General features: G+C 38.0%; 1 protein-coding gene across 2 annotated transcripts in view; it reads right to left on the bottom strand.

Annotated features, from left to right (window-relative positions):
* Positions 1 to 25,753, bottom strand: part of STK39 (serine/threonine kinase 39) — a 106,010-nt gene that overhangs the window by 22,285 nt on the left and 57,972 nt on the right. For both annotated transcript variants that reach the window (XM_074873303.1, XM_074873304.1), the window contains exons 11-14: positions 21,052 to 21,174; positions 20,891 to 20,923; positions 18,847 to 18,914; positions 12 to 64 (exon numbers count right to left, since the gene is read on the bottom strand). In XM_074873303.1, coding sequence (XP_074729404.1) covers positions 12 to 64; positions 18,847 to 18,914; positions 20,891 to 20,923; positions 21,052 to 21,174 — 277 coding nt within the window. The remainder of the gene's footprint in view (positions 1 to 11; positions 65 to 18,846; positions 18,915 to 20,890; positions 20,924 to 21,051; positions 21,175 to 25,753) is intronic.

The raw sequence follows: 25,753 nt of genomic DNA, 5'->3' as shown, positions 1-25,753 counted from the left end.
AGGAGCCTTACCTCTGCCTGGAGTAAACTCAAACCGTATGTCATTAAGTTCCTTCCTGGAGTTCCTGAAAAACATTCAGTGTATACATTAAAATGTAATGAAGAACTGAACAACTATTCAGTTCCTACACCCAAAGAATACCTCTGGCATTGACAACTGCATTTTGTTTTCCTCAACTTGAAAAACACTGCTCTCCCAAAGCACCCAGACTGGAGAGACTCCACTGCATTTTCATGGCAGTATTTTGGGGAAAACCAACAGAAATATACACTTAAGATGAAAAATGCCTTTGGTAACCTAAAGGATAAAATAAGGTCCTCTGAAAAATATTTTCCTTTTCATCTTCAAAAGACACTCTGCTATACTGACTACTAGTTCAACATAGTCTGAATCATATGTATTACCCCTTCTCCTCCAGGAGTAACAATATTTTCACTTAGACTTAAAGCTCCTTATCTGAGATCACATGTACACAGAGATGTTCGTTTAAAAGACAAAGTATCTAGCAAACATTACATGCTGAAAAGCAGTGTTTGATGCACTGTGTTTATAAAGCTGTTTTGAAATGAGTAACTTCTTTCACTGACCACTATTGTCTCAGCAGCGAGGTTGTATATACACATAAAATAAGCAGCAGAGTATGAAAGTCAGAGGTTTTCTGCCTTCCTGTTTGCCATGAGGAATGCTTTAACCAGTTCAGTGTACAACACAGTCATAAGGGACTTAATACCTATGTTAAAGAATTCCTTTACAGTCTCATACTATGCTTCAAAACCCTTCCTTGCACATTTCCAGCTTCAGTTTTAGTTACTAATTTCTACCATCAATAAAACATTAGCCCCTTTGCAAAACAGACGTCCATCTCATTTTTGGAAATGGCAAGCCGACTGAGCATAGGGATGAACTTAATTGCTGTAGCACACTCCTTTTCCAACGAATAGCTCAATCCACTTGAAAAGCTAATAGCAACAGAACGTGTTTTGTAGTCCATTATTCTCCTCCTCAGCAAGGAAACTGTATGCAAGCTCATATTTCAGCGTATCAGGACATGAAGTCTTGCTGTGGGAAAACTAAATCCAACAGGCAGGCATACTCAGCTGTGACTTACAGCTATTATCACTTGCTAAACACTTATAAAAATATTACAGAGTCAAAACACAACAACATGCAGGAACTCAAAAACCGAAATGATTGGCAACACAGACAAAAGCAAGATAGCAAACCCTGAAAAATAAGCATGCCACATGCAGTGCTTAAAATGAAAAGTACTCATTTACTGAATATACTGAATGCTTCAAAGCTGAAGGAGTTTGAGATTCCCAAAATTCTATTTCAAATAAGGAACTATGGAAGTTTAAGATCACTAATACAAAGCTGCAGATAATGTAGCTAGCCAGGTACAGATTTATGAGGCTTATTCACTTCTGTTGTAGAAATCTGCTGCCATTATATGGAATATTGAACTGTCTATTTTTATTCAACAGAGAATTAGTATGAATTGCAGTTCTCTCCTTTTTTCCCCCTTCCCAGAAAAACCTGGATGTCTTCCTGCTTTAAAAAAAAAAAAAAAAAACAAACCCAAAAACCTTTAAAAAAAAAAATCAACATATGACCCATCTCTGAGTTCCCTTTCGACAATCTGCTTCCCTTTGCTGAAATTTGTTGTATCTAATAAGCTTGTTAAAACTGCCGCTTTCCAAAAATGGGAAGTTGCACAGAAATTTAGCATTCTTCTTAAATGAGTTATGTTTTGACAGGATGTGGGATGCAGCTCAGACTTAGATACTCATTTCCTGCACACACTTTTGAAGCAGCAAATCAAGGCAATAAAAACTTTATCTCACACTTTTGTAGAGGTAAACCAGAAAGTTTTGCTTCTCATTAGCAGCTATACTGAATTGCTCCAGCCTGCCTATTTTTTTCCACTGAGTCAAACACTAAAATCAGCTCAGAAGTAATTCTGTAGATCTTGCACTCTTACAGTTATCTAGTAATAAAGTAACTTTAGGCTCTTAGATTATATCTTTCCACAGACCTCACATAAGTAGAACATCTACCATATAAAAAGGCAGTAAGTAATTATGAACTTTCATTAAAATTACCAGCTTTCTAACAGACTGATACAGCTATGTGAAAGACCAGCTGCCCCTGAAACAGACTCTCTTCTCAAACAGGATGTAAATGGGGTGTAATTTACTTTGTCTCCAAATTGCAGAATGTCCCAAATAGAAAGTTAATGAGTCAAATCAATTTAAGTGAAAGTGAAAATTCAAAGAAGGTTGATATGTACTCAGCCATCCAACTTTGCTATCTGGAACTGTTACACTCTGAACTGTTTTGAACTTAGAACGCTGCTGCTTTCTCTTTAATGGTACACTACTCTTCAGGAAAGCAAAACAAAGGAAGTTTGGGAAGATTAATTTGCTAGAAGCCTGTAAGTGCTTTTGCTTATGGTTCCATTACCTTCCAGACATTTACTGATTTCCATAAATTATTTATGCCATTATATATTCCACCAAATAGAAGATGCACTCGAGTTCTGCCCTAAAAGCTGCTCACGCTCTTCTCCTGTCTTCAGACACTTCTCTGGTGCTAGTCAGTGTCACTGTTACTGCAAATAGTTTGTTAGTTCCCTTGATACGCTTTAGTGACAACTGTTTGGATTTGTTGATTTATTTGTAGGCAGAGTTTCCAAACAGAGTTTCATTTGTTCCACTGGAATTCCTTTTTAGTTACATTCATTACACTCTTATCATGCAGCAGCACACACAGACTTTATTTCTGCTAAATAGAAATAGGATTTGAAGAAAGGCACTTAGTATCTTTGTGATTAATAATTTTATCTTTTTCATCCTTTCTTAATGGTCCCTAGTTTCTCTAATGCATTTATAAAAAGTTATTTCTATTTTACCATGCAAACTCAGACCTTTTTGCCATCTCTTATAAAACCTCTTATTTCCTTCTTGCTCTGTGCCATTACAGACTAATATACCTTGATTATCATGGATAAAAACATCCCATCTCTTTCAAAAAGCAGTAAATTTTAAATACTTTTGTAGACCAATGCAGTTTATTAATTTCCTGCAGGTTGTTTTTCATTATGCAGTCACCTCCAACAGGAGGAATTCCTCAGAACTGCTTTGAATAAGGGTGACACCAAAGCATGTTATGCTAAGATGTTTTCAGACATCTTTCTTGCAAAGTAGTTTCAGAATTTAAAACTTTACACTTTATGAAAGCATATTTTGCAAACTATTTGCAGAACAATGCAAATATTTACAAAAATTGGGATTAGAGAGTAAACACATTATGCATCTGTTCAGATTGACATGGTTCTACTGAAGAAATCCTGAAACATGAAAGAGATTTCAAGCATTCACATTTAAAGACAAAGCCTTCCAAATAATTACCTAACGATAGCGTAATTCCTGCTATAGTCAATTAGCTATGTTCCACACGCTTGACAGAAGATCTACATTGTTGAATTAAAATAGGTAATCGTGTTTGTGTAATGATGCAACTGTAAATTGGAGACATTAAATGTCATTTCTTTTGTCCTTAAATGCAGAATGTCTATCTGAGATTCAAGAAAATTAGATGTCTTGGAATTAAACTTAAGGTCTAAATCATGCTGGGATAGCTTTATATGTATCAAGCAGTAGAATTTCATTCTTTTTCACTAGTGCTTTTTTTGTTTTCCACAAATTTATCTACCACTTCTTATGCAGAGTTACCTGAAACATCAACTTCTATTTCCCACAAGCTTCAGCATCTTCCATATAGCCCTTAGGGAGAGTGTATTCCTGGATGAAATGCACCTTACCATAACTAAGTAACTGTATATTCTTTCTTCCCAAAATAAGAAAAAAATTCTCAGATAAGGTAAACCAAAAGAAGAGAGTATGCAAGTGTGTAAGAACACACAGGTTTTGTCTCTGCATCGCTTGATGAATTTTCAGACTTCAGCTACTCAATAATCACGCATGGTTTACAAAGACTGATATACAGAGCTGAGTGCCCAAGAACACAGGTGATAACAGAATGGTAATCAACAAAGCTGACTTGTGAAACAGTACAGACTACATATCCATCACATGGAAACTGCATCATTTATGGCTTTTGATTAATTACAGCAGAAGCAAGATTCCCTGATTTTTTTCATTCTCTTCTTTCAGATGGAATTAGAAACCATAAATCACAGGCACTTTCCCTCACCACCTCCATTACTATGTCATATAGACAGCAAGCACTGTCTAGACTGTACTACAGGCAGTGTAGATATCCATGTTTCCAATCAATGATCACTTACTTCTACTGGCATTTCACAAATACATCCCCTTCCATGAAACTTTATTTTCTTAATCAAATGCTACTTTTTAATTCAACTGTTTAATCATCCTTTCCTATCCTTCCAATGGAAAAGCAATCCAAAATCTTAGTTCTCATCATCTTCGTTCTTGTTCACTTGCATATGTAAAAGTACATTGCTCTCCACCAACGTTACCGATCTTGGATGCTAGCCATTCTTTTCCTTAGTATATCATTTTTCTGTATTATGGTTATCCAGTCCTAACAAGGCACAGGAATATTCTCTACCATTTCTATGGACTGATGAGTGGAAGCAACAAAAGACAGACCTCTTGTGGAGCTCCAAGTATTCACTATTAGCCCATTTCCTCGCTACAGAACCTATTTTAACAGACTGCTGTTATACAGATGCTGAAGCTCTGGCCTGGGGCACATTCTACCTTCTCTTTCACTTATTTTTCCATATTTCTGCATGATTAAAATTAAATATATATATTCTATATATATGAAAGAAGAGATCTTTATCTATATCCATCCATCTCTATATATCTTTTATCTATATAGATGTATATAGATGTAAGAAGGAAGATGTATCTGTATGTCCTCTTTTTCCTGAGCTCTAGCTGAACTTGGAGGACATCACCAGTCAAGAAGAAAGTGTGAACATTAAAAAAAAAAACCAAACAAACAACACACACACCCCACCCCCCAAAAAAACCCCCCACCAAACTATGAAAAACCAAATGCTATGCTTTATGGTATGGTCAACAAAACACAAGCTCTGCCCAAGCAAGGGTCCTTGGTTTGCCCACATGGGAAGGCAGTTAAGAGGCCAGAGCAGATGCATCATTTGCTGCCTCATGAAAGGGACGCTCCCTGCACTTTCAGGGCCTGACCAGCATGGAGGAGGGCCATGGTCCAGTTAACCAAATCATAAGCAAGTAAGCACTCTCAGAAGAAAATCAGAAGAGCGCTTATTTCTTCCATCCTCTTTTCAGATCCTGACTAGTTGTAACTCAACAACAGAACTGATCTACATGTTAAAAAATCTGCATCAAGTGTGTGCTCCCTAAAATTGAGAAGTGTGTCCATGGCTAGTCTTGTGAAACCCTAACAACTCTGGCTAGTGGAAGTGACAACAGCAGAATACATATTCTTCTCTGGAACCAGAAATAAATTAGTCTTCATCTAAAACTGTGGGAACTTTATTATGAATGGCACCACAACACATGGTGCCACATGGCACCCTTCACCAACCAGCCTTTCCCCTCCCCATACTCCTACAGGCCCTATTCCCTCCAGACAGAATTTCCCCCACCATCAGGGACCAGTGACACTGGCCAAGTCTAAGTCAGCGTGCTTTAACAAAAAACACACATTGAAAATAAACATCACACTTGTACAAAATTTAGGTCTCCACAGATGCTCCTCCCTTTCAAAATCTGAACGGCATTGAAACTACCACAAAAGCAAACTAAGTTAGAATGGGAAAAAAAAGACAGCATAGCTTAAGCAAGGGCAAGCAGTATGGTATTTGCAGTTGCTTGTATAATTAAAACCACAAAAGCATTTAAATGACTTGCTCATTTAGGCTGCAGAGAAAGCAGTAGTTCACATCAAAATGGAGTAGACTAATCAGAGTGATAGGTAGGTTGTACATCCTAGAGTGGTATTCATCCAATTTTCATTCTACATCTCTGGGGCAAGATATTTGTGTGTACAGTGCAAGAAATATAATTGAGGGGAAAACACAGAAGATTAGGGTTTTTAGGTCTTTTTTAAATAAATTTTGCTTACATTTTTTTCCTTGCTATTCAAATGCTGGAGAGACAAGTGTTAGTTGGCCACACCAAATTCAAAAGGGCATCTTCCTTCTCACAGTAACTTGGCACCCATTTCTCACTTTCACATGCTTAAAGCATAATGCACAAGTTAAACATGGTTCCCTTTGTGACCTAGCTTTTAGAGCATTAGTTTATTCCACAAATGTATTTTTCAGTCAATGCCCTGTATTACACATGGAGAAAAGCGGTCATAGTAGCAATGAAAGAGAATGGAGACAGCACCACTCCATGAAAACAACTGTGAGTTTACTTTCTCAGTGGGCAATAATTTGCTGGGGGTTTTTTGGGTGGTGGGTTTTGTTGGGTTTTTTTGGTTTGGGGTTTGGTTTGGGTTTTTTTTAATTACAGCAGAATTTACTTTGTGACAAGCTATAGAGCTTGATTCAACAAAAATCCTGATTAAGTGTTGCAGTATCCCTTTTTAAGTATTGTCTATTAAATAGCTGCACTTAAGATACGTAGTACCTGTTTCTAATCTCAATTTTGATTAATTAAAACTTTGTTTCAACTGTATTTACAGAACACAATTAATATACACAAAACAGTGAAATGCAAACTGGCACTTTACTTGCAGTATTGCAGAGAGGATGTGGGAGCAGAATCTTTGAAGGTGAATGTATCCATTGGTCCCAAATTCGAGGTTTGGCCTGGCATCTACATCTTCTATCCCTTTACTTTCCTTGCCTTACAATTTTCATATGGTTCAGCTGTGGGAATTTATCTATTCAGCTAGGGCAAGGAAAGCAAGAACCCCCTCCTACCCCTACAAAAATCACAGCTCAGTGTTTCCATGCCCCCTCCCACTTTTTTTTTTTTTTTTCTTCATCTGAAGTCATGGTACCTTGCATGCAGCAGAACCAAAACAATAATAAGACGAAGTCTGTTTATTAAAGCAATTTTGTGAATCAAAACTTGAAAGCTCCTGTAGGATCACATAAACACAACAGAAGAGAGCATTTACTGTAAAGAAGCATTAGCCTCCTGAGGATTCATCACACGTTTATGTAAATCACTTTCTCTTTAACAATTCCATGCTCAGTTGTCGTTTACTGATCAATATCCAGGCTCCTCTCTTACATGCTATCATACTATCAAAAGCAGATCATGTCTGTTCAGCACTGTGGACAGAGGTGATTCTTCTCAACTTATTTTTAATGACTTCAGGTCAATTCTAGATTAAATGGAAGGGCATTTCTGTTAACTTCTAGTAGGAGCAAAATGGTTTGAAGTCTGCTCTGCTTCCACATTGCCACCAAGTAGAATGGGACTAAAATTCTCTATATTAGTAAAACGTAGTCCTGAAATATACAGTTCTTTAAAACTTTATGATTTAATTCAGTGGTTCTGCAAAAACTCCATGGGTTTACAACTTATCCCCCTCCATATACATTACTGAAAGAAGGAAACATGTTTAGCGTATGATGATTTAAGATCGAGTTATCAGACTAAAAAGTTAAATATTCAAAACTGCCACTACCATTTAATCTTTATATGTTCTTAGGTAAAGAGCAGATCCCTTAAAATGATGCAACACACTTGTTAGTCACTATACTTCAAGCAGCAGCAGCAATACTAATGGCAAAATAGCCAAATGATGCTTTCAAGACTAAGAAACAGTCAATGTCCAATGAAACACTGTCATCTGGCTGTTAAACTGTTGGAATGAGACAGCAGTACCTGTTAAAAGATTTACCATGTGTATGCCATCTACTGTACAGTAAAGGCAAGTGTACATTACAAAAAGCAGCCACCAAGTGAATTGTTATGGTCACAATTAGATCAGCTGAGAACACTCCAGGGTAGCTGACAGCTCCTCCAGCAGGAAAGGACTTTATAACAGTTCTATCCATAGCTGAACTGTCTCAAGTTGCTTAAGACTTAAAAGAAATTAGAGTGTTTTCAATGCAGTAAAAATGGATGGGATATGACAGTAAAACTAAGAAAATGCACAAGTTGTGCAATAGAAGAAACACAAGAAAACTAGCTGATACACACAAGTACCACCAGGCAAGTCTGCAAAACCGTGTTTATCATTTTAGAAGTGACATATGAACACTAAGTCCTTCCCCTCCATCCTCTGGTTTACAGCCCAAGTCTTCATTCGTTGACATAGAAGCATTAGAACTAGAGATATTTCAGATATATATATATATACCTAAATGTGCTTTTAAATAGGGTCTTCTCTCTTTCTGCCACTGCTGATGCCAGAAGCTAAATCAAAAGAATGTTACAAGCCCTTCCGTTTTTTTTCCTTGTTATATTCATTCCCAGGTAAGTCAAACATCAAACTCTGGAACAAACTATTTTTCCTACCTCAATTCTCAGGGATGCATTTCTCTGTATAGGCAGTGAAAAGTATATTCACTTGCATCATCTATTCTGAGGCTCACACTTCCTACCTGCTCTCATGTATCGGCAGGTGGAAACAACTTAGGCAAAGAGCTATCAGTTTTGTTGCTGCGGGGAGGGCAATAGTAATCATAAGGTTTTTCCTTAAAATTATTCCTGAATGACAACAAAAGGTCTTTTTAAAAAGCAGAGGTAAAGATTCAACTTGTGAAAAGCATCAATATTTTTAACAAGTACTTGAAATACAATGAAGAGCAGTACACAGTGATGTGATAGTGAGAACTTGTTAATGTGGTAGAAGCTCAATACTTGGTCAAAACTAGAACTGATCTAAAACTGACCAATAATGTTAAAAAACAATGACCCTGAAGTATTCAGTGGGAGCATTTCAATAACAAAGATGACAAGTGCCATGCACATAATTTGATCACTTTGTTAAACATTACAGAACACTGATTATAGTTGCCTTGCTTGGATTTGCCAACAGTTTAACTTTCCCCCTCCAAGTATACCTCTGAAAGATCTCTGTGTTTCTTGACACCAAACATTATTGATCAGCGCACAGTTTAAGGAAGTCAAACCTGTATTAGCTGCATGACTGAAGCAATACAGCATCTGCCTGACTGATAAGAGATACCAGAGCATCTAACAGATTAAACACATGAAGGCTTACTTTGTATGCCTCTGCATGCCTGGTGCACAAGAAGAGAGATCATAACCTGTTAGTCCAGTGACAAATTCCCCAAATACAGTGTTGTAAAATGGCCACACTGCTTGAAGCAAAATTTCAGTTCTTTAAATCAGAAAGTATGAAAGGCAGATCATTGCCAGGAGGCTAGAGGTACTTCAGAATAGAGCTCTAGAAAAGTGATTTCGTTTATGAAATCAAGACAAAAGACTTGCAGCAAGTTCTACAGGAATATGTATTTTCTTTAATAGAGATGTGTAAGTCCCCAGTGCACAAAACAGGCTTTGAGGGAAGGCTCCGAGAAACCTTTTGCCTTATCCAAACCAAACAGTGTTTTAAATATATTGAATCAAAAACTCCCTGGATGTGTGCATACTTTTAATGCCATTGGCTCAGAGTTTTTCACTCCTGCTGATCTATCAGTACATTACCACCACAACCAAAGGAGACTTGTAAGTAAACCAGAAAGACATCTGAGTTGCCATAAAATTATAACAATCACAGAATCATCTAGGTTGGAAAAGACCTTGAAGAGCATCTAGTCCAACCATTAACCCAACATTGACAGTTCCCAACTACACCATATCCCTCAGTGCTATGTCAGCCCGACTCTTAAAACACCTCCAGGGATGGGGACTCCACCACCTCCCTGGGCAGCCCATTCCAATGCCTAACAACCCGTTCTGTAAAGAAATGCTTCCTAATATCCAGTCTAAACCTTCCCTGGTGCAACTTGAGGCCATTCCCTCTTGTCCTATCGCTTGTTACTTGGTTAAAGAGATTCATCCCCAGTTCTCTGCAACCTCCTTTCAGGTAGTTGTAGAGGGTGATGAGGTCACCCCTCAGCCTCCTCTTCTCCAGACTAAACAACTCCAGTTACCTCAGCTGCTCCTCCTAAGACTTGTCTTCCAGACCCTTCACCAGCTTCGTTGCCCTTCTTTGGGCACGCTCAAGTAATTCAATGTCCTTTTTGAAGTGAGGGGCCCAAAACTGAACACAGTAATCGAGATGCGGCCTCACCAGTGCTGAGTACAGAGGTAAGATCACTTCCCTGTCCCTGCCGGCCACGCTATTTCTGATGCAAGCCAGGATGCCATTGGCCTTCTTGGCCACCTGGGCACACTGCTGGCTCATGTTCAGCCGGCTGTCAATCAACACCCCCAGGTCCCTCTCTGACTGGCAGCTCTCCAGCCACTCCTCCCCAAGCCTGTAGCGCTGCTGGGGGTTGTTGTGGCCAAAGTGCAGCACCCGGCATTTGGCCTTATTGAAACTCCTACAGTTGGCCTTAGCCCATCGCTCCAGCCTGTCCAGGTCTCTCTGCAGAGCCTCCCTACCCTTGAGCAGATCAACACTCCCACCCAACTTGCTGTCAGCTGCAAACTTACTGAGGGTGCACTCGATCCCCTCGTCTAGATCATCAATAAAGATGTTAAACAGGAGTGGCCCCAAAACCGAGCCCTGGGGGACACCACTCGTGACCAGCCGCCAAATGGATTTAACTCCATTCACCACAACTCTTTGGGCCCGGCCATCCAGCTCGTTTTTTACCCAGTGAAACGTATGCCCATCATCCGTCTAAAATCATGGAGCCCAACTAGCTAATCAAGAAGAGTGGGAAGAACAGCAAAAAGTCTAAGCTTTGTTTTAAAATCTTCAAAGGTTTCATCTAGTTTTTCTGCCATTGGCCAAGCTTTCTCAAAAGTAGCTTTACAATAAATAGCCTTCACTAGCAAAGCCTGCTCATATGTTAAGTTCTTGTCCCCCCTGTGTTCCTGTGCACCTCTTGTGGCCGTTCACTGGCCCCACTACAGCAGCAATGACAATTGCTTTGTGCAGCAAAACAGGATCAATGAAATGAGTTCAGTTAAAATTTTGCCTTCCCCGCAAAAATACCAGACATCACAAACCAACCAACCAAAACCTGACTGCTTTACAGTGACCTGCTACAGTCCCAGAAACACCCCTACCAGTGCAAAGTGGAAAGACAGAGAATCAGAACACTAAGTGGGAACAAGCAGCCAACACAGACAAAATTATTTAAAATGGTTTCAACCCCACCACATGTGCTATGTCACCACATTCATAGACAACTCTAAAGCAGATGGATGAAGATGAAACAGTGTGGCTTCTCAAGGTAAATGCGATGTCTTTATAACTATTAGAAAAATACCTGATTAGAATTAAACTTTGAATTACCAAAATGTAAGCCATATTACAGTTGACCATTAACATACATGCCATTAATAATACAAATAAAATTACTTTTAACTCTGAGGTCAATCAAGCTTTAAATTATTTCCTTTAACATAAAGGTGGTTGGGGGTGGTGTTTGTTGTTTTTTGTTCCCCCTCTTTCTTTTGTAAATAATACAATAAAAAGTCAGAATGGAATAAAAGAGCTCTAGTGATTTTAAAATTTCAGTATCAGCAACATCCCCAAATGCAATTGCCTGCATAATTTAAAGCCACAGCTGTGCAGGTTAAATGCCTAATTCCTCATCATCTAAATATTTAGACATGCAAAATCTTCTTGATAACCAGAATTTAATAAGCAGCAGCAATATATTGATTCCTTGGCTCAATAATTATCAATTCTACATACAAAAGTTCTTTTGATAAACAAATATACCAGCTCTCTATTAAATAAGTGATGGTATAGAAATTGCATATGGAATTATTTAAGTTGTAATTAAAATAATTTTTTTAATGTTTTATTTTCAGTAAAAATACAGCAAGGCATGTCCTTAAGTAGTGAACAAGAAATGCATAATTTACCATTTTTAAAGAGCAAGCTTTGAAGAAAATAACATAGAGGTACAAATGGAAAGTAGGATTAGAATCAATAGTTTAATCAAGGGTTCCTGCTTACTGATTTCAATCATGATATAATCCTGATTAAACAAGGTTATTTAAATGAAGTCTCCATGCTGTGAAAATAAAATTCAGTTCAGTAACCATGTTCCCACACCTCCACAATTCCCAGGGCAAAGCTTTAGATGTGATGGCAAAATAAAATATAGGACAGTCCTCAATACTGTAATCACAGGTACATTTATTTCAAGTATTCTACAAATGGCTTTGTTTATGATGGTTGTTACTGGATCAATTCCCAGCCTATAGAGAAGTTCTGTTACTTTCCAGTTGTAAATCCACCACACAGCTGGGAGTTTGTTTGTGGATTTTGTCATTAAATACACTGCAGAAGAGAAGACACTCTATATAGCAAAAATGATGAGAAATACCTGTCCTTGGTGAAGGATACATATCAGCCCCACTTAGAAAAGAGACTGGAATGATAAGAGTTTTTTAAGATACCAAAAAACTGGAAGAAAAAGAAAAAAAGATAACTGAGAACTCTGGGTTACAGTACTGAGCCAATTATCAAACTCATTCCACCTCTATCCAGAACACATTTCGGGGTTTGCTTGTTTATAAGGTGAGGTTTATTTCTCCTAAAAATCTAAGCCTCAAACTTAAATATTTACAACATTAGGAGCAGCTCTCCTAGGTACCTCCAGCCAAGTACTTTTTTTCTGTAACTTTACATGTAATGAACTTTGTAAGAAAGAGATCAAAAAAACAGGCCTACATGAAAGCAGGAAGATGAGCACTTGAGCTTCAGCTCAGACTAGGGAGTGATATCTTACTGGCTATGTCCTGGCACGCAGAGGAAATCACATTTTACTTACGTCCTAACAACTCTTCTGCTGTAGTGTGGCATAGGCAACTGCCTGCTACTAGCTACTCCTTGGACTCATCATTCTGAATTGTATCTGTCTGTCCAGCTCCCCGGAAGATATATTCCTCAAAGGATCAAATGACACACAGTTTCAAAATGTGATAAACCAGCTATATTAGCTGAAGAAATTTTTTTGTAATAAATGCAGACCCGCACATATGTTTATCTGTAAGTAACACTATCACAGTGCCATTACATACAATTCTGCCTTAGCATTTTCTCTACATGCTATTTTAAATAAGATACACAGTAATATAACAGAAGCATCTCACTTGCCAGGGCATCAAGTAAAAATTTTCCATTCGCCCCTTTTGTTCTTCAACAGGCTTAATTCATCTAGTGCACAGGAACTGTATTAAATTAGGTCCTGGGACATTCCAAATTACCATCAGTAAATTATCTTCCTGTCATAGGAGCTAATTTAACCATCTTAGATTGCTTCAGATAATTTGCAATTCTTAACTATTAACCATTAACAAGTCTCCTAATTTAACATGAAATGTCTCTGTTATTAATCTAAATAGTCAAACTCTCTGACCTTCCTAAATCTGTAACTGTAACAGCTTGGTGGTTAAACTGGAAATTTCAGATCAAGGGTGATAATTCCTCCCCACCCCCTTTCCCCAGTGGTATGAACAGTCCCATCAGAGGGCTAAATCACAGACAATTGCCTTAAAACTCTCTTTGCAGAGTTCCTGCCAGGGTCCACTGCCAAGACATGGTATGCACAGCCTCACTCTCAAATTCCTCTGTGAGGCTGAGGATACAGAAGCACCAGCATTTCAACATAACGATTGCTCAGAAAGTCTGGGTCATAGTTACACACCATGGCAACAGATCAAGCAACAACTGACAACCACTATTTCCAGTTCATTGCAAAAATCAAGCACAATCTCTTAATTAAACTTGAGTTTTAAAATACTAATGGTCAAGTATTTAATACTAGAGCCTTTCAACAGCTTCGCATGGAATTACCTAGAACACACTGCTGCCAATTTCACTTCTAGGGCAACATACTCCAAGACACAACACTGCAAAATAAATTGGAAATTGCTGTCTCCAACTAAAGATGCAACTCTGACAGCAGAGAATATTTTTACAAGTTAGTCCCACTGAGAAAACTACTAAAACAAAAAGGTATTAAGTACAAGTTAAGGACAGAAAAATGAGATCCTCAAGTTGGAAACCATCCAGACTAACAGAGTTAAATACCAGCACTTGTATAAAGACTGCCATGGGATTCTTTAAAGATTATTTCAGAATGTGAGTTGTGCTTCTCATCCACAACAAGGTATTTCCACTAAAGTGAGGCTGGTGTTAATTTGGCATTCCCTACTCAATTACTGAATGAGTCCAGCCCTGTTCCGCTTGGGAAAAACAACAGAACCTGACCAACCAGTAAAAGAATTACTGAAATGCATTATTCTTCTGCCAGAATTCCTCCTTTGGGAAGGTAATTTTTAATTTTTATGGGTACCATTAAACTTTTTTGGAACATACTACTAGGAAAAAAATGGAAAACAATCATCTAAAATTTGATGGGTTTTGGTGTACCATAGCCTCACTGTAAAAGGGGAAAAAAAAATAAGCCAGAGAGGCTCTTACTTTCTTCTATGTTTTTCCTTCCCCTTCATTCCTGTTGAAGGTTGCCCACCTCTCTAGGTTTTGCCCTGTCCAAACGTTCAGGCACTACTCTTCAAACCTTTCAGCCCAAACTCCCAAACCTCATATTAAGTTGTTTCTGCCCATCAGGCTCTAAATCAACTTCCATAACAAACTCTCTGCAACCAAAGTAGTTCCCCAGCCAAAGACTCAGCAGTACCGCAAGTGCCATCTAAGTTTTCCCTCCACCATCCCTTGTTGTCTGAGGACCCTGAGGAAATGCCTTCTCCCCTCAGATCCTAGCCCAGCCAGACTGCATCACACAGGAAAGGGTCCTTCCCATCTGAGATGCTCACCTTCTGCTGTCCCCTTACCCCAGGTCCCTCTTCTGGGGAAGCAAAAGGAAAACAATGAAGAATGAGACCTTACCAAGCCTTCTGTTGATGTGTTTACTTCCTTTTCCTTCTCATCTTCCCCATCAGTCAATTCATTTCTCTTGTATTTTGCCAGTATTTACATTTTTACCCACATCAGTACTGAACTTTTTTTTTAAACAGTAATTCTCAGCATCTAAAATCTAGTATGTTCTGAACTCATTGAGCTACTGCAGTTTATATAATTTGATTGCCTCAAGTGAACTATTTTAAAAGAAAAAGCTTCCAACATTTTTGATGATATACTGAGCTTTGAGTTTTCAAGTCTGGCATCTAATGTTCACAATGTTTATCTGAGTATCAAGCCATACTTTAAAAGCTATATAATAGTAGCAGATGAAGCAGAGGAAATTGTTTCTATCCTCATACTGTAGCTAACTTGCTCCATAATAATATGGTTCACAACTTATGGTTCATTTTAACAAATCCCATAAAAATCCTCTGATGGGCTTAAGTCTCTATCAGCTATATGACTTAATGATCAATTCACCAAAAGACATCAACAGAATAGTTTAAAATCTGCAGTGGAGGTAGATAAATTCAGAAATCCCTGTGAGGATATTAGCTGTTTACTACCTTACAATCCCAAGGGAATGCTGCATGACACAAAGCAAGCCATCTACACTGCTTTTATTCACTACAAATGCCAAAACTAGCAGTATTTTTACTTTCAGATGCTCAAAAAACATTTAGTCAGTAAGTTAATTATAACAGAAGAGAGTAGTTAGGGGCCAGAGCATGTTTCTCCACATACAGCTGCCCTATATGTAAGCTCATTCACCCTGCAATGATCCCAGCCTAAGAACAGCTGTGTATAGCTGGAATGCAGAAGGCGGCTTCTTCTGTAACCCAGGACTGACCATGAGTGACTGAGGGCCTCCAGGTTTACATCCTATACACAGGAAATTTGATTTTCAGACTTTTATGAAAGATCCCCATACAACTGCCTTTCTGCTAACAAAAGAGAAAGAACAGTTGAATTAGCGTAAAACAGATTACAGCAATAGTTCAAGCACTAACACTTTAATATTCTGAACATTACTGTCTTCCCCAAAACAGCATCTCTGTAGCTTGTCACTTACACTACCTGGTGCGGTACAGGCTTGTCAATACTTCACTGCGATGCCAGCCTCAAACCTACTCTGGCCTTTGTTTTGCAGAGTGGTAAGGTTCAAGTACCAAGACTCTTTGGGGCTGGGGAGGAAGACTCCTAATCCTATGCCCATAAAGCAGCACAATACTATTACCATAGTTGCTATTTCTACAGAGCTGGCTTTTCTGAATTTACTCACTACAACTAGACCTAGACACAAAAATGCAGAATCCAGGAGTCCTCTACTCTCAGGTGCAACCACTCACTGCCAGGCCAGGGCCACTATTAATGTGCCTACAGTAAGGTCAAAGATGAAATGCTTTTAACAGAATATACTGAGATACTTGACACTGACAGGCAAATGAGCGGTGCTAACTCCCCACAGGTAATCCAATAATGGAAGCACCATAAGAATTTTGTTAAAAATTAACAAATAACCATCAGCTCATTTCCCCAAGTAAGTTTTCTGTTCATTTACTGAAGAACAAGACATTTGAATATAATTTTTGACAAGTATTCAGTAGACTACACAGCCCTGCCATGCTCACAGCAGCCTCAGCTGTTCCTCTCCTGGGGTCAACAGTGAAGAGGAAGCACAACTATTCAAATGCCATCAGAGGTACCTTGCTAAACACAACATACGTAGGAGCCAGCCAGTGGCTGCTCTGAATTTCTGTGAATGTTCCATAAACAAAGTAACTCCTGCCTTTAAAGTAGCAAATACAAAGAAATACTTAAGTACTAACTCTGAATCTACACCACTGGGCAGAGGTATAGGGAGCTTGTAGCCCTCTTTCTCAGATACCCACTTTGCAAAGCCCCAACTAAAGGAGAAGAGTGCTGCTTGGTATACCCTACACTCCTATATTCCCCCAACCATACACACACACACACACACAGAGAGAGATTACGTGCTAGCTCTGACCCTGCTTACATGCTCAGGTTTCCATCAGAAGGAAACTCAGACACACAGTGCAAAGATGTGTAACAGCCCACCTCCTACCACTGAGGCAAGACACAGGCAGAGCTCACATGGGGCGAGAAGTTTGCACCACAGAGCATTCTTCCCTTGAAAGTAGGTCAGCTTAAATTAACAAAATTCACTCTGCAAAATTATACATCAGATTTTTGTTTTTTTCCAAGGCACCGCTAACAGTGTTCCCAGGCCCCAGAGCATATCTGCTGTTCAAGACTATTTTGTTTTGTTTAAAGGAAAACTTCTGGTTCCTAAAATTGAAATTCTTGTTTCTTCTCTCTCTACCAATAACCATCTAAACCTTCATAATTGCAACACATTAATCTAGCTACTACAGACTTGCTTTTAGGGAGGGTAGGGGTAGGGAATTTTTTCACCCACAAAATAAGAGGATCCTTAACAAGAATAAAAGTTCATCATGCAAATAGGAGTTTGGAAACTCAAGTCTCCTAGGATCAATCTTCCTTCACTTCTGGTTTAAGAGCTGCAGAAAACTGAAAGCATAATCCCTGACATTTCACTGCACTTGCAGAACTAAAATGTTTGCCCTGTGGATATGCCAAAACTGCAAGTAACTGGATAGAAGCTAATCACTCTGCAGGTTTCATTGTAATTTAAAAATACCCAAAGCACCTCACTAGTACATCCACATAGCAGTATAAATTGGACTGTTTTGTAAATGGTTTCATCTACCTGTCTGTCAGCAGAGAGATGAAAAAGAATATTGATAGCATAACTGGGCAGCTATGTAAATGGGACAACTAAACCAATTCCAAATAATCTCTAAGTCTTTTCTCTCCACTTAGTAAAATTTATTGCTTCTCCCTTCAGTAAACAACCTTTGGCAGCCACGCAATTTTTTTGCACCTGTCACTAAAAAAGTAGTCAAAGAAAAGAGAAGATAATGGATTTTGGAACTTGGCATTCATTCTGTGTAATTTTTTTTTTCTGATTAGTAACAGTTTCTGATGACACTGTTTTAAAGCTACTTGTGTTATACATAAATCTGCTATTTGTTTCTAACATACTGCTTGTAATTCTGTAAACATTTCTCTATTTGACTTTTTATCTTTTCATTAGCATAAAAAACCCCTAACATTTAACTTTTCCCCATAGCAATAATTAAGAGTTTACAGCCTCTCATAGATATCCCTGTCAATACAAACTGGATGTAAACAAGTTTCAAAGTGAGTGGTAGTAAGTTTTTTAACTAAGTTAGCAATTTAAGGAAAATAGCTGTAAATCCATAAAAAGTTATCAAAGATTCTTATGAAAAAATACTTTCATCCAAGAACTAGACTGCATAATTAAACAGTTCAAATCTTAGTTATAAACTGATTTTAATTAAAGGTAATCTGACTCATTTTAACTATGTATAAATTTAAGCCAGACAACATATTTGTATCTATTTTCTAAAATATCTGTCACTTCTCCACAGTGGCTGATCAAACTTGCCAGTGAAAAAACGTTTTGGGTAGGCAACTTGTAATACAGCTATGGTTTATTTCTGTCAGAGGCTGACTACTGAAGTGTGAAAGAAACTCATTAAAAATCTCTCACTGTGATCCTGCATTGCAAGGAAAAAAAGAAAGAAAATACTTAATGAAGGGTACACTTAGCCTGAAGCCACATTCATATTCTGCTTTTCATTTTACGCTATTTCAGTAAGCAATTAAAAGACAGCAATTAGTCACAGAAACACTATTCATACTGGTCATACTGGGAGATTAAAGAGGTTAACACTTATTTTATGTTAATATTATGAAAGTAATGAGGGAGATCAAGAACAATACAGTCAACTAAAAATCTCTTACCTTAATCTTAAAACAAGATTCACTGCACATGGAACTTCACTATACTCGTCACTAACGGCAGGCTGAGACTGTTAAAGAAAAAAGCAAAAAGTCTTATAAAGAATGCCAAAGGAAAAAAAAAAAAAAAAGAATCCCTAAATACTTGCCATGCTAACAGTTTGAAGTTAGCACAGATTATTTTAAACATCCTCTTAACTTTCAAAAACCTTCTAAATGCTTTCAGTAACACAATCTAAAATATAGCTGATACCAGTAAAACTGCCATATTTCAATTACAGAGATACAAATGATAAGGCCTGCATTAAAGCACTGAGTGTAAGAGCTTTTAATCCACCTTGCATCAAAACTCCAATAACCTATTAAATAATACGCACACAGTGAGAATACCAAGCTACTACTCACATTATTTTTGTGAAAAAGTTTTGGTTGTTAAGCAAGTCTTGCATCTACCCATCTGCAAAGAACTAGTAGTATATCAAAGAGGCATCACAGCTCAGAGAATGTCCTTCACAAAGTAAAATCAAGAATAGGGATATCTTTCACACTATCACTCCTCCCTCACACTATGATACCCTCCCCAGCCCTCAACTAACATTTATATGAAGTCTCAAGCAAAAGTGTATCCTACATACAGAGTAGTACCTCAGGGTCCTCTACGCTACTGTGATTTCATACCTAGCCAGGCACATTGTCACCACTCACAGAAGCCTGTTCAAAGGTTACAGTCAAGTCCTCCCAAAATAAAGACTTGCATCACAAATCTCATTTGATTGTTTTTCAACAGTTTTTCACATTAAAGCTACTTTAAAAAAAAAAAAAAAAAGTGTTACACAAGATCTGTATTTTATTACCTGTGTATTTTAAACAAATGCTAATGAATATTTGGAAAATTATTTATTCACTAAAAGGGAAGCAGATTCTTTTTCTACTTAATTAAGTTCCTTCCATTCATATATACCACCACTATTATTTCTGCATCTTCTACAGACCTGTTATTTCAGTGTATAGGAATGTGCAGCCCAAAGACCAACAGGTGCACACCAACAGTGACAAGCTGCATTAGTCTCAGTTCTAAGGCATCTTCTGGAGCATTTAGGAAAACAAAAATTAACAGAAGACTTCAAGCAGAAGCTTTTTTCTCTTTCATAAACTAAACTCATAATAAAAGAGTTACCTGTATAAACTGAGTTACAAACTGCAGAGCTCTCAATTTCTAAGACATAAAAAGACTGTACGGTAAAAGTCCTTTTTTTAATACTCAGCTTACATAAGACACCTCAGATGCTGAAGTGCTATGTAAACTAGCTCTGCAATGGAAAGACTGGGGTCATCACAGGAGCTAACAGGACCAAACCTGGCAGAAAGCTGTTAGTCTTTTAGAAGATTTCTACGACACCAATGAAAATCAGAGAATCTAAAATTGCAGGTGAAGCGGCAAGGGTCACCCACCCAAGGAGCAGACATTTTTAAAAGAGCACTTTGGCTGTAAGCCAGTAATCCTATTAAGCAATTATTTATAGCAGCAATGCTTCCCACACTCTCAGCACAGGGCCATGAAACTCAATATGGTATTTTATTCCTCTGAATTAATCTACTATGCCATGGTACTGAACTATTTTACTGTATATGGGATGAAGCTTTTTAATTATAAGCTACATGTCATGATACAAATCATGAGAATGAAAAATTACTTGGAGATCTTCTGGCTACTCCAAAACAGCCATCATTACTCTGACAATTAGACAGCAATTATTGTGATCCAGTTATGAGGATTCATTAAAAACAGCCAAATTACCTATCTTAACCAATTCTCCTGGGCAGGAACATAACATGACTTTAAATTTCCTATCCATTTATCCACTATGTGCTCAAGTTAATTGTTACAGTCCCAACTGCATACAGCTCTATCCTCACAAGTACTTGCCATACAAGGCTGCAGAACAGCACTCCCACCTCAATTCACATTTTTAAAAACAGAAATGAAAAATAAATCCCTTCACTCAAACACTTGGAAGAAAAAAAAAAAGATAAAAGAGATTTTTACCTCTGGATTCTCCTCCTCTTTTACTCTTCGCGACTGGAAAACAAATGCAGTGAGATATGAGTTATGCAGCTTTATGTATTAAAGATCCAGAAATACTAATAATTAACATTACAACACAATATCTTGCAGAGTGTAAATGTCTTGTCACAAACAAAAGTCACCTTTTCCTGAGAAACAGCAGCTTTGCCTTCCTCGCTCTTCTCATCCATTTCATCATCACTCCATTCCCAGTCCCCATCTTCTGTTTTATGGAGGTGACCACTGGAACCTGGTACTCGTCTGACCTACCAAAATGTTAAGCGTTCACCATTACACAGACATCTTCAGCCTTTATCAGTGTCCTGGTTAATCAGCAATTCTCCTTTATTTTTTTTATGTATGTTTTCATTAGTTTGCTGGAGGAGTCACTGGCATACTGGAATAATGTCTGACCTCAGGAGTCATCTTTGAGCCAGTAGAAATAGCTAAGCTATGCAAAATTCTTAAAGGAAAACGGGGTTTGGATGCATTTTACAACTGCTTAGGGACAAGCTCAAGTAGATGACAACCACTTACTATGAACTAACCCTTGAAATGAAAGGAAGCTATTCAAGAAAGCAGAGTTACACAGACAAGGTTGTTCTTGGGACACAAGTCTTAAAAACTTTAACTGTTCTGCTAAAAAGCTTTAAAATGTATAAAGGCGTTAAAGATACTTTTAAAGTAAATTTATCCTTATTAAAAAAAAAAAAAAAAAAGCAGCTGTATGAAGACTGAGAAGGTAGGCAGGCATGCACCACACCAAACTAGTTGGGCAAACTCCTGTAGATCAAACAGTCTAACAAGGCTTAATAGGAGTATCCAGCAGCTAAATCTGAAAATCAAATACTCTTCCAATGCCATCTTGCTCTTTTTCAGAGCCTGACAATGGTCTTGTTTTCCCCCAGACCATGTTTAGCCTATTTGAGCAAAACAAAAGAACATCCAACAATTCTTCCCACACCTTGGTATGCATTTATGAGACCCATGAGATGGCTGGAAGCACAGCACAATAAGCAGCAGACCCACTGGTGTTTAGATTAGAATTGATTTCTCTAATTATTTCACATTACTGAACCAATATACAGTTCCCACTGCACAACTTCAAATGCTTGTACAGGTAAGCTCCCCAGCACTATAAATTTGTAAAGCTTAAAGCATATCTTTTTGAATTATAAAAAAGGCAAAAGTTATTCAGAAAAACAGCCTGTACATTGGTAAGAGAATGAAAGGAACAAACCATTAAGTGTTCAGAGGATATAAAACAGGGAACTAACTTGACAGAAAAGCAGTTTCAGGCCAAGAACTGCTGGAGAAGACATCTAATAAAAGTAACTTTGTAAAAAAATTATGAACTAGATTATCTTAGCTCAGAATTGTTATATCTTGTTTGTCAGTATCCACAGTAACATACACAGCCTGGTTCAACTTTGGTTTCAGATTCCTGTCTGTGGTGTTTTGATGTCTTGCACTGAACTATACTGAACACTGATTAACTTGGTTCTACCATCTGACAGTTGGTGGTGGTGATTGAAACCCACTGTGCCACCACAGCTACCTCACAAAACAGCAAGATGTTAAAAAAAACAAACAACAAAAAACCCCAAACACCCCAACTAAAAAAAGTCTGATTTCTGACTAGAAAAATTACTGGTTTTCCAACTTAATGAAAATTACATAAAGACTAAACTCATATTAACCTTGCTCTAAACCCCTTCTGCTGCTGCAGAACATAATGTGAGGAGAGATGCAGCATGTGACAGATTTCAGCTGCTTCCAAATCCCATCAGGTAGTACTTCAGCAAAATATGCGTGGCATGAAAACAGTATACGACACTAGAAGTGTGAGCTCATGAGCTTCTAGAAAATTTTCCAAAATGGCTTTTCATAGAGAGCTGGGCACTTAAGCTGTTTCTCTACTGGATTTGGACCAAACAAAATTTGGAGCTGGCTGGCCTGACACCACAACAGCAAGAGCAAGTATGAACTTAGGAGTCTACTTCCAAAACCTTGTGCATACACGAGCAGGTATCCTGGTGTCTGTCTGCACTGTTTACCTCTTTCTCCCTTCACTCCCCAAACACCCATGTGCTCCTCTCCCTTCCCTTTTGCACATATAAGACTAAACTAGAGGAAAGGGTGAAGTTTCTAGAACCTCAGCACACTTCTGTACCTTCTTCAGTCCTTATGATATTCTTCCCTTACATTTTTCCCCTGCATTTGTACTCCTTTGTAACCGAGAAGAGGGGAAACCTATGCAGGACACCAGGGGAATACCCTACTCCATCACTTGAGGGACAAATTCTACACTATTTTCCCTGTTTCCCATATCACGCTCCTAATGTACCAGTTTTAGCTCAAGCTGTCTCAAAGCTTGGTACAAGCAGCTCATGGGTGTTTGGGAGGGAAGACCGAGCAAAAGACAACAGAAGCAGTAGCACAGCAATTTCTTACTAAACTGCTACCAGCTCAGGCACAATCAGTGAGCTCTTAAGGTCTACATCATCAGGGATTAGCACAGATACAAGGTAATCTAGCAGGCAATTTGCCCAGTGCTTGTGGATGTAATTTATTATCCTTCAATGAACAGCCCTGACATATGCTTTTGTTTAACAGCACAAGTATTCTCCCAACAGCTATACACATACCTATGAGAGGACATCAACCACAACCAGAAGCCAGCTTTTCAAACAGAATAGGATGGTTTACAGACACATTCGCACACTACATCGTGCACTAATCAAAATCTCTTCTGCATCCACTTTCATTGTTCTGAAGACTTATTCTAACTAGAATTATTTAAATGGAGCTTAATGATGCTGGCAGAGAGTTACAGAAAAAACTTGACTGATGAAGATGGAGTGCATTTCAAGTTTTTTTTAATAGATTGCCTTTTAATAAGCAATAAACAAATGGCTCAAGGAAAAGAAATAAGTTACTGAAAAATAAAATACTGTGTTAAATTAAATTATTTTCTTGAAAGGTGTCTGAAGGCAGAAAAACAAAAGTTCAGACTTACACTCTGTTTCAATCAGACTGATTCCCACCAATACACATATTCACAGGAAGGAAATCATTATTTCAGATAGAGCAAAAGTACCCAAACTGTTCAACCTTCAAAAATGTGAAGTTGTTGTTTATGACATTTTTTTATTGATGGGTGTGCTTAACACTTGCATTACTTAGCAAATGAATTTGTACAATTTTTGATTAACAGTGGCTTTGCTCAGGCTCAGTTCTGGTTAAAGCCACAAAGACTCAGTCACATAGGAAGGGCATGTACCCTAGGTGCAGGACAGAGCAAAAGCGGTGCACCACATCTAAAAATAAATTCATTGTCTCTTCATTCATCATAAAACTATATAATTCTAATAATCACATAGTGGATGGAAAGATATTAGCTTAAATTTCTGTTGTAATTTATCATAACAGACTTGATACTAGTACAGTGCTGCTTCTCCTCAGATCTTCTGTCTTTTCCAGAGCACATGCCTTAAAATGCATATAGGTAGTAACACATGTGAAGTATTCTAGGAGACAGCTAGCATTTTACCGTATTCAACTCACATTAATAAAAAGCAAAACCACACCAGAAGTAGTAAAGGAATAAAACCTACATTGTACAACTAAAGCTTTTTAAGGCTTTGAATTCGGCACAGAGAACCACTTTAAAGGGCTAAGATAAGACAACTGAGACAACCTACTAGTTTGCTGCCATGGGAAGAGACAATCCTGAGACATCCATCAGGGCTGCCCCGGGACCTACCTGGTGGTACAGTGAGCACATTCAACCCACCAGCCTGGAAGAAAAACTAGTCCTTTTTTTCTTTCCTGATCAAGTTTTTTTGCAAGATTCTTAAGCAGCCTATCTTGAGGTAAAATAGCAAAGACTGTAAGCAAAGAAGCAAAAACAAAAGGGGCAGTGAAAGGGAAGCTGGATCATCTTGTTTTGGCAGCAGCAATCCCTCAGGACCCTCAAAATCACGTACTCCAAAACCCTTACAATGCAGCATCATGACTGGAGTGCACAATCTGTCACACCAAGTCTCCTCAAGCTTTCATTTGTGCTCCTACAGCTGTGCAGATGACCCAACTGAAAAATTAACATGGAACACAGTTAGCTTGCAGCCAAATCAACTTTTTAATTTAACTGATCATGAGCTAGTACAAGTGCTAGAGCTTGCACAAGAGGAGGAGCTGAAATATAATTTTCAGTAGTTGCCCCAATCATCTGTGGTAAGAAATCATTGTAAATTCCCAAAAAGTGATACAGACATAAACATGAACAGGGAGCAAGTATACCCAGACACAGCATACATATGTCTCTATTCCCTTTCATGAGCATGCTCATTGAAATTCTTTAAATCTGTCACACAATCTTTTGTCATTCCTTCTTGTTTTATTCAGCCCAAATACTAGGCTTTCAGTATTAGACTTAGTAATTTTTCTTCCCTTCCTACATGCACTATAAACGTATTGTTGGCTTTTCAGTATAAAAAAACCCCTTTTCCTAAGTATCTTTGCAGCTTTTTCATCACGAATTAATTTATACAATTAACATTACACATCAGCAGACATTGGAGGGGAGCGGGACAGGGAAGCACACTGAAGTCAAACTACCTGCTTTTGGTATCTTTTTTTTATGCTACTTTCTCACATAAATAGCTTTTTTTTCATGGGAAAAAAAATCATGAATAGCATAATGCTGTTATTTTATGTTCTGAAACAGAAACAGTAGCCTTAAAGAAACATTTTACAGTGTGGATACACACTTCATTGGTATCAAATATTCAACTAAAAAGGACAATTTTACCTCAGGAAAAACTAATTTGGTATTTTCTCATA

The sequence above is a fragment of the Strix uralensis genome, chromosome 6 (genome assembly GCF_047716275.1).
Source record: "Strix uralensis isolate ZFMK-TIS-50842 chromosome 6, bStrUra1, whole genome shotgun sequence".
Taxonomy (NCBI): domain Eukaryota; kingdom Metazoa; phylum Chordata; class Aves; order Strigiformes; family Strigidae; genus Strix; species Strix uralensis.
This window is presented reverse-complemented; position numbering and strand designations above follow the sequence as displayed.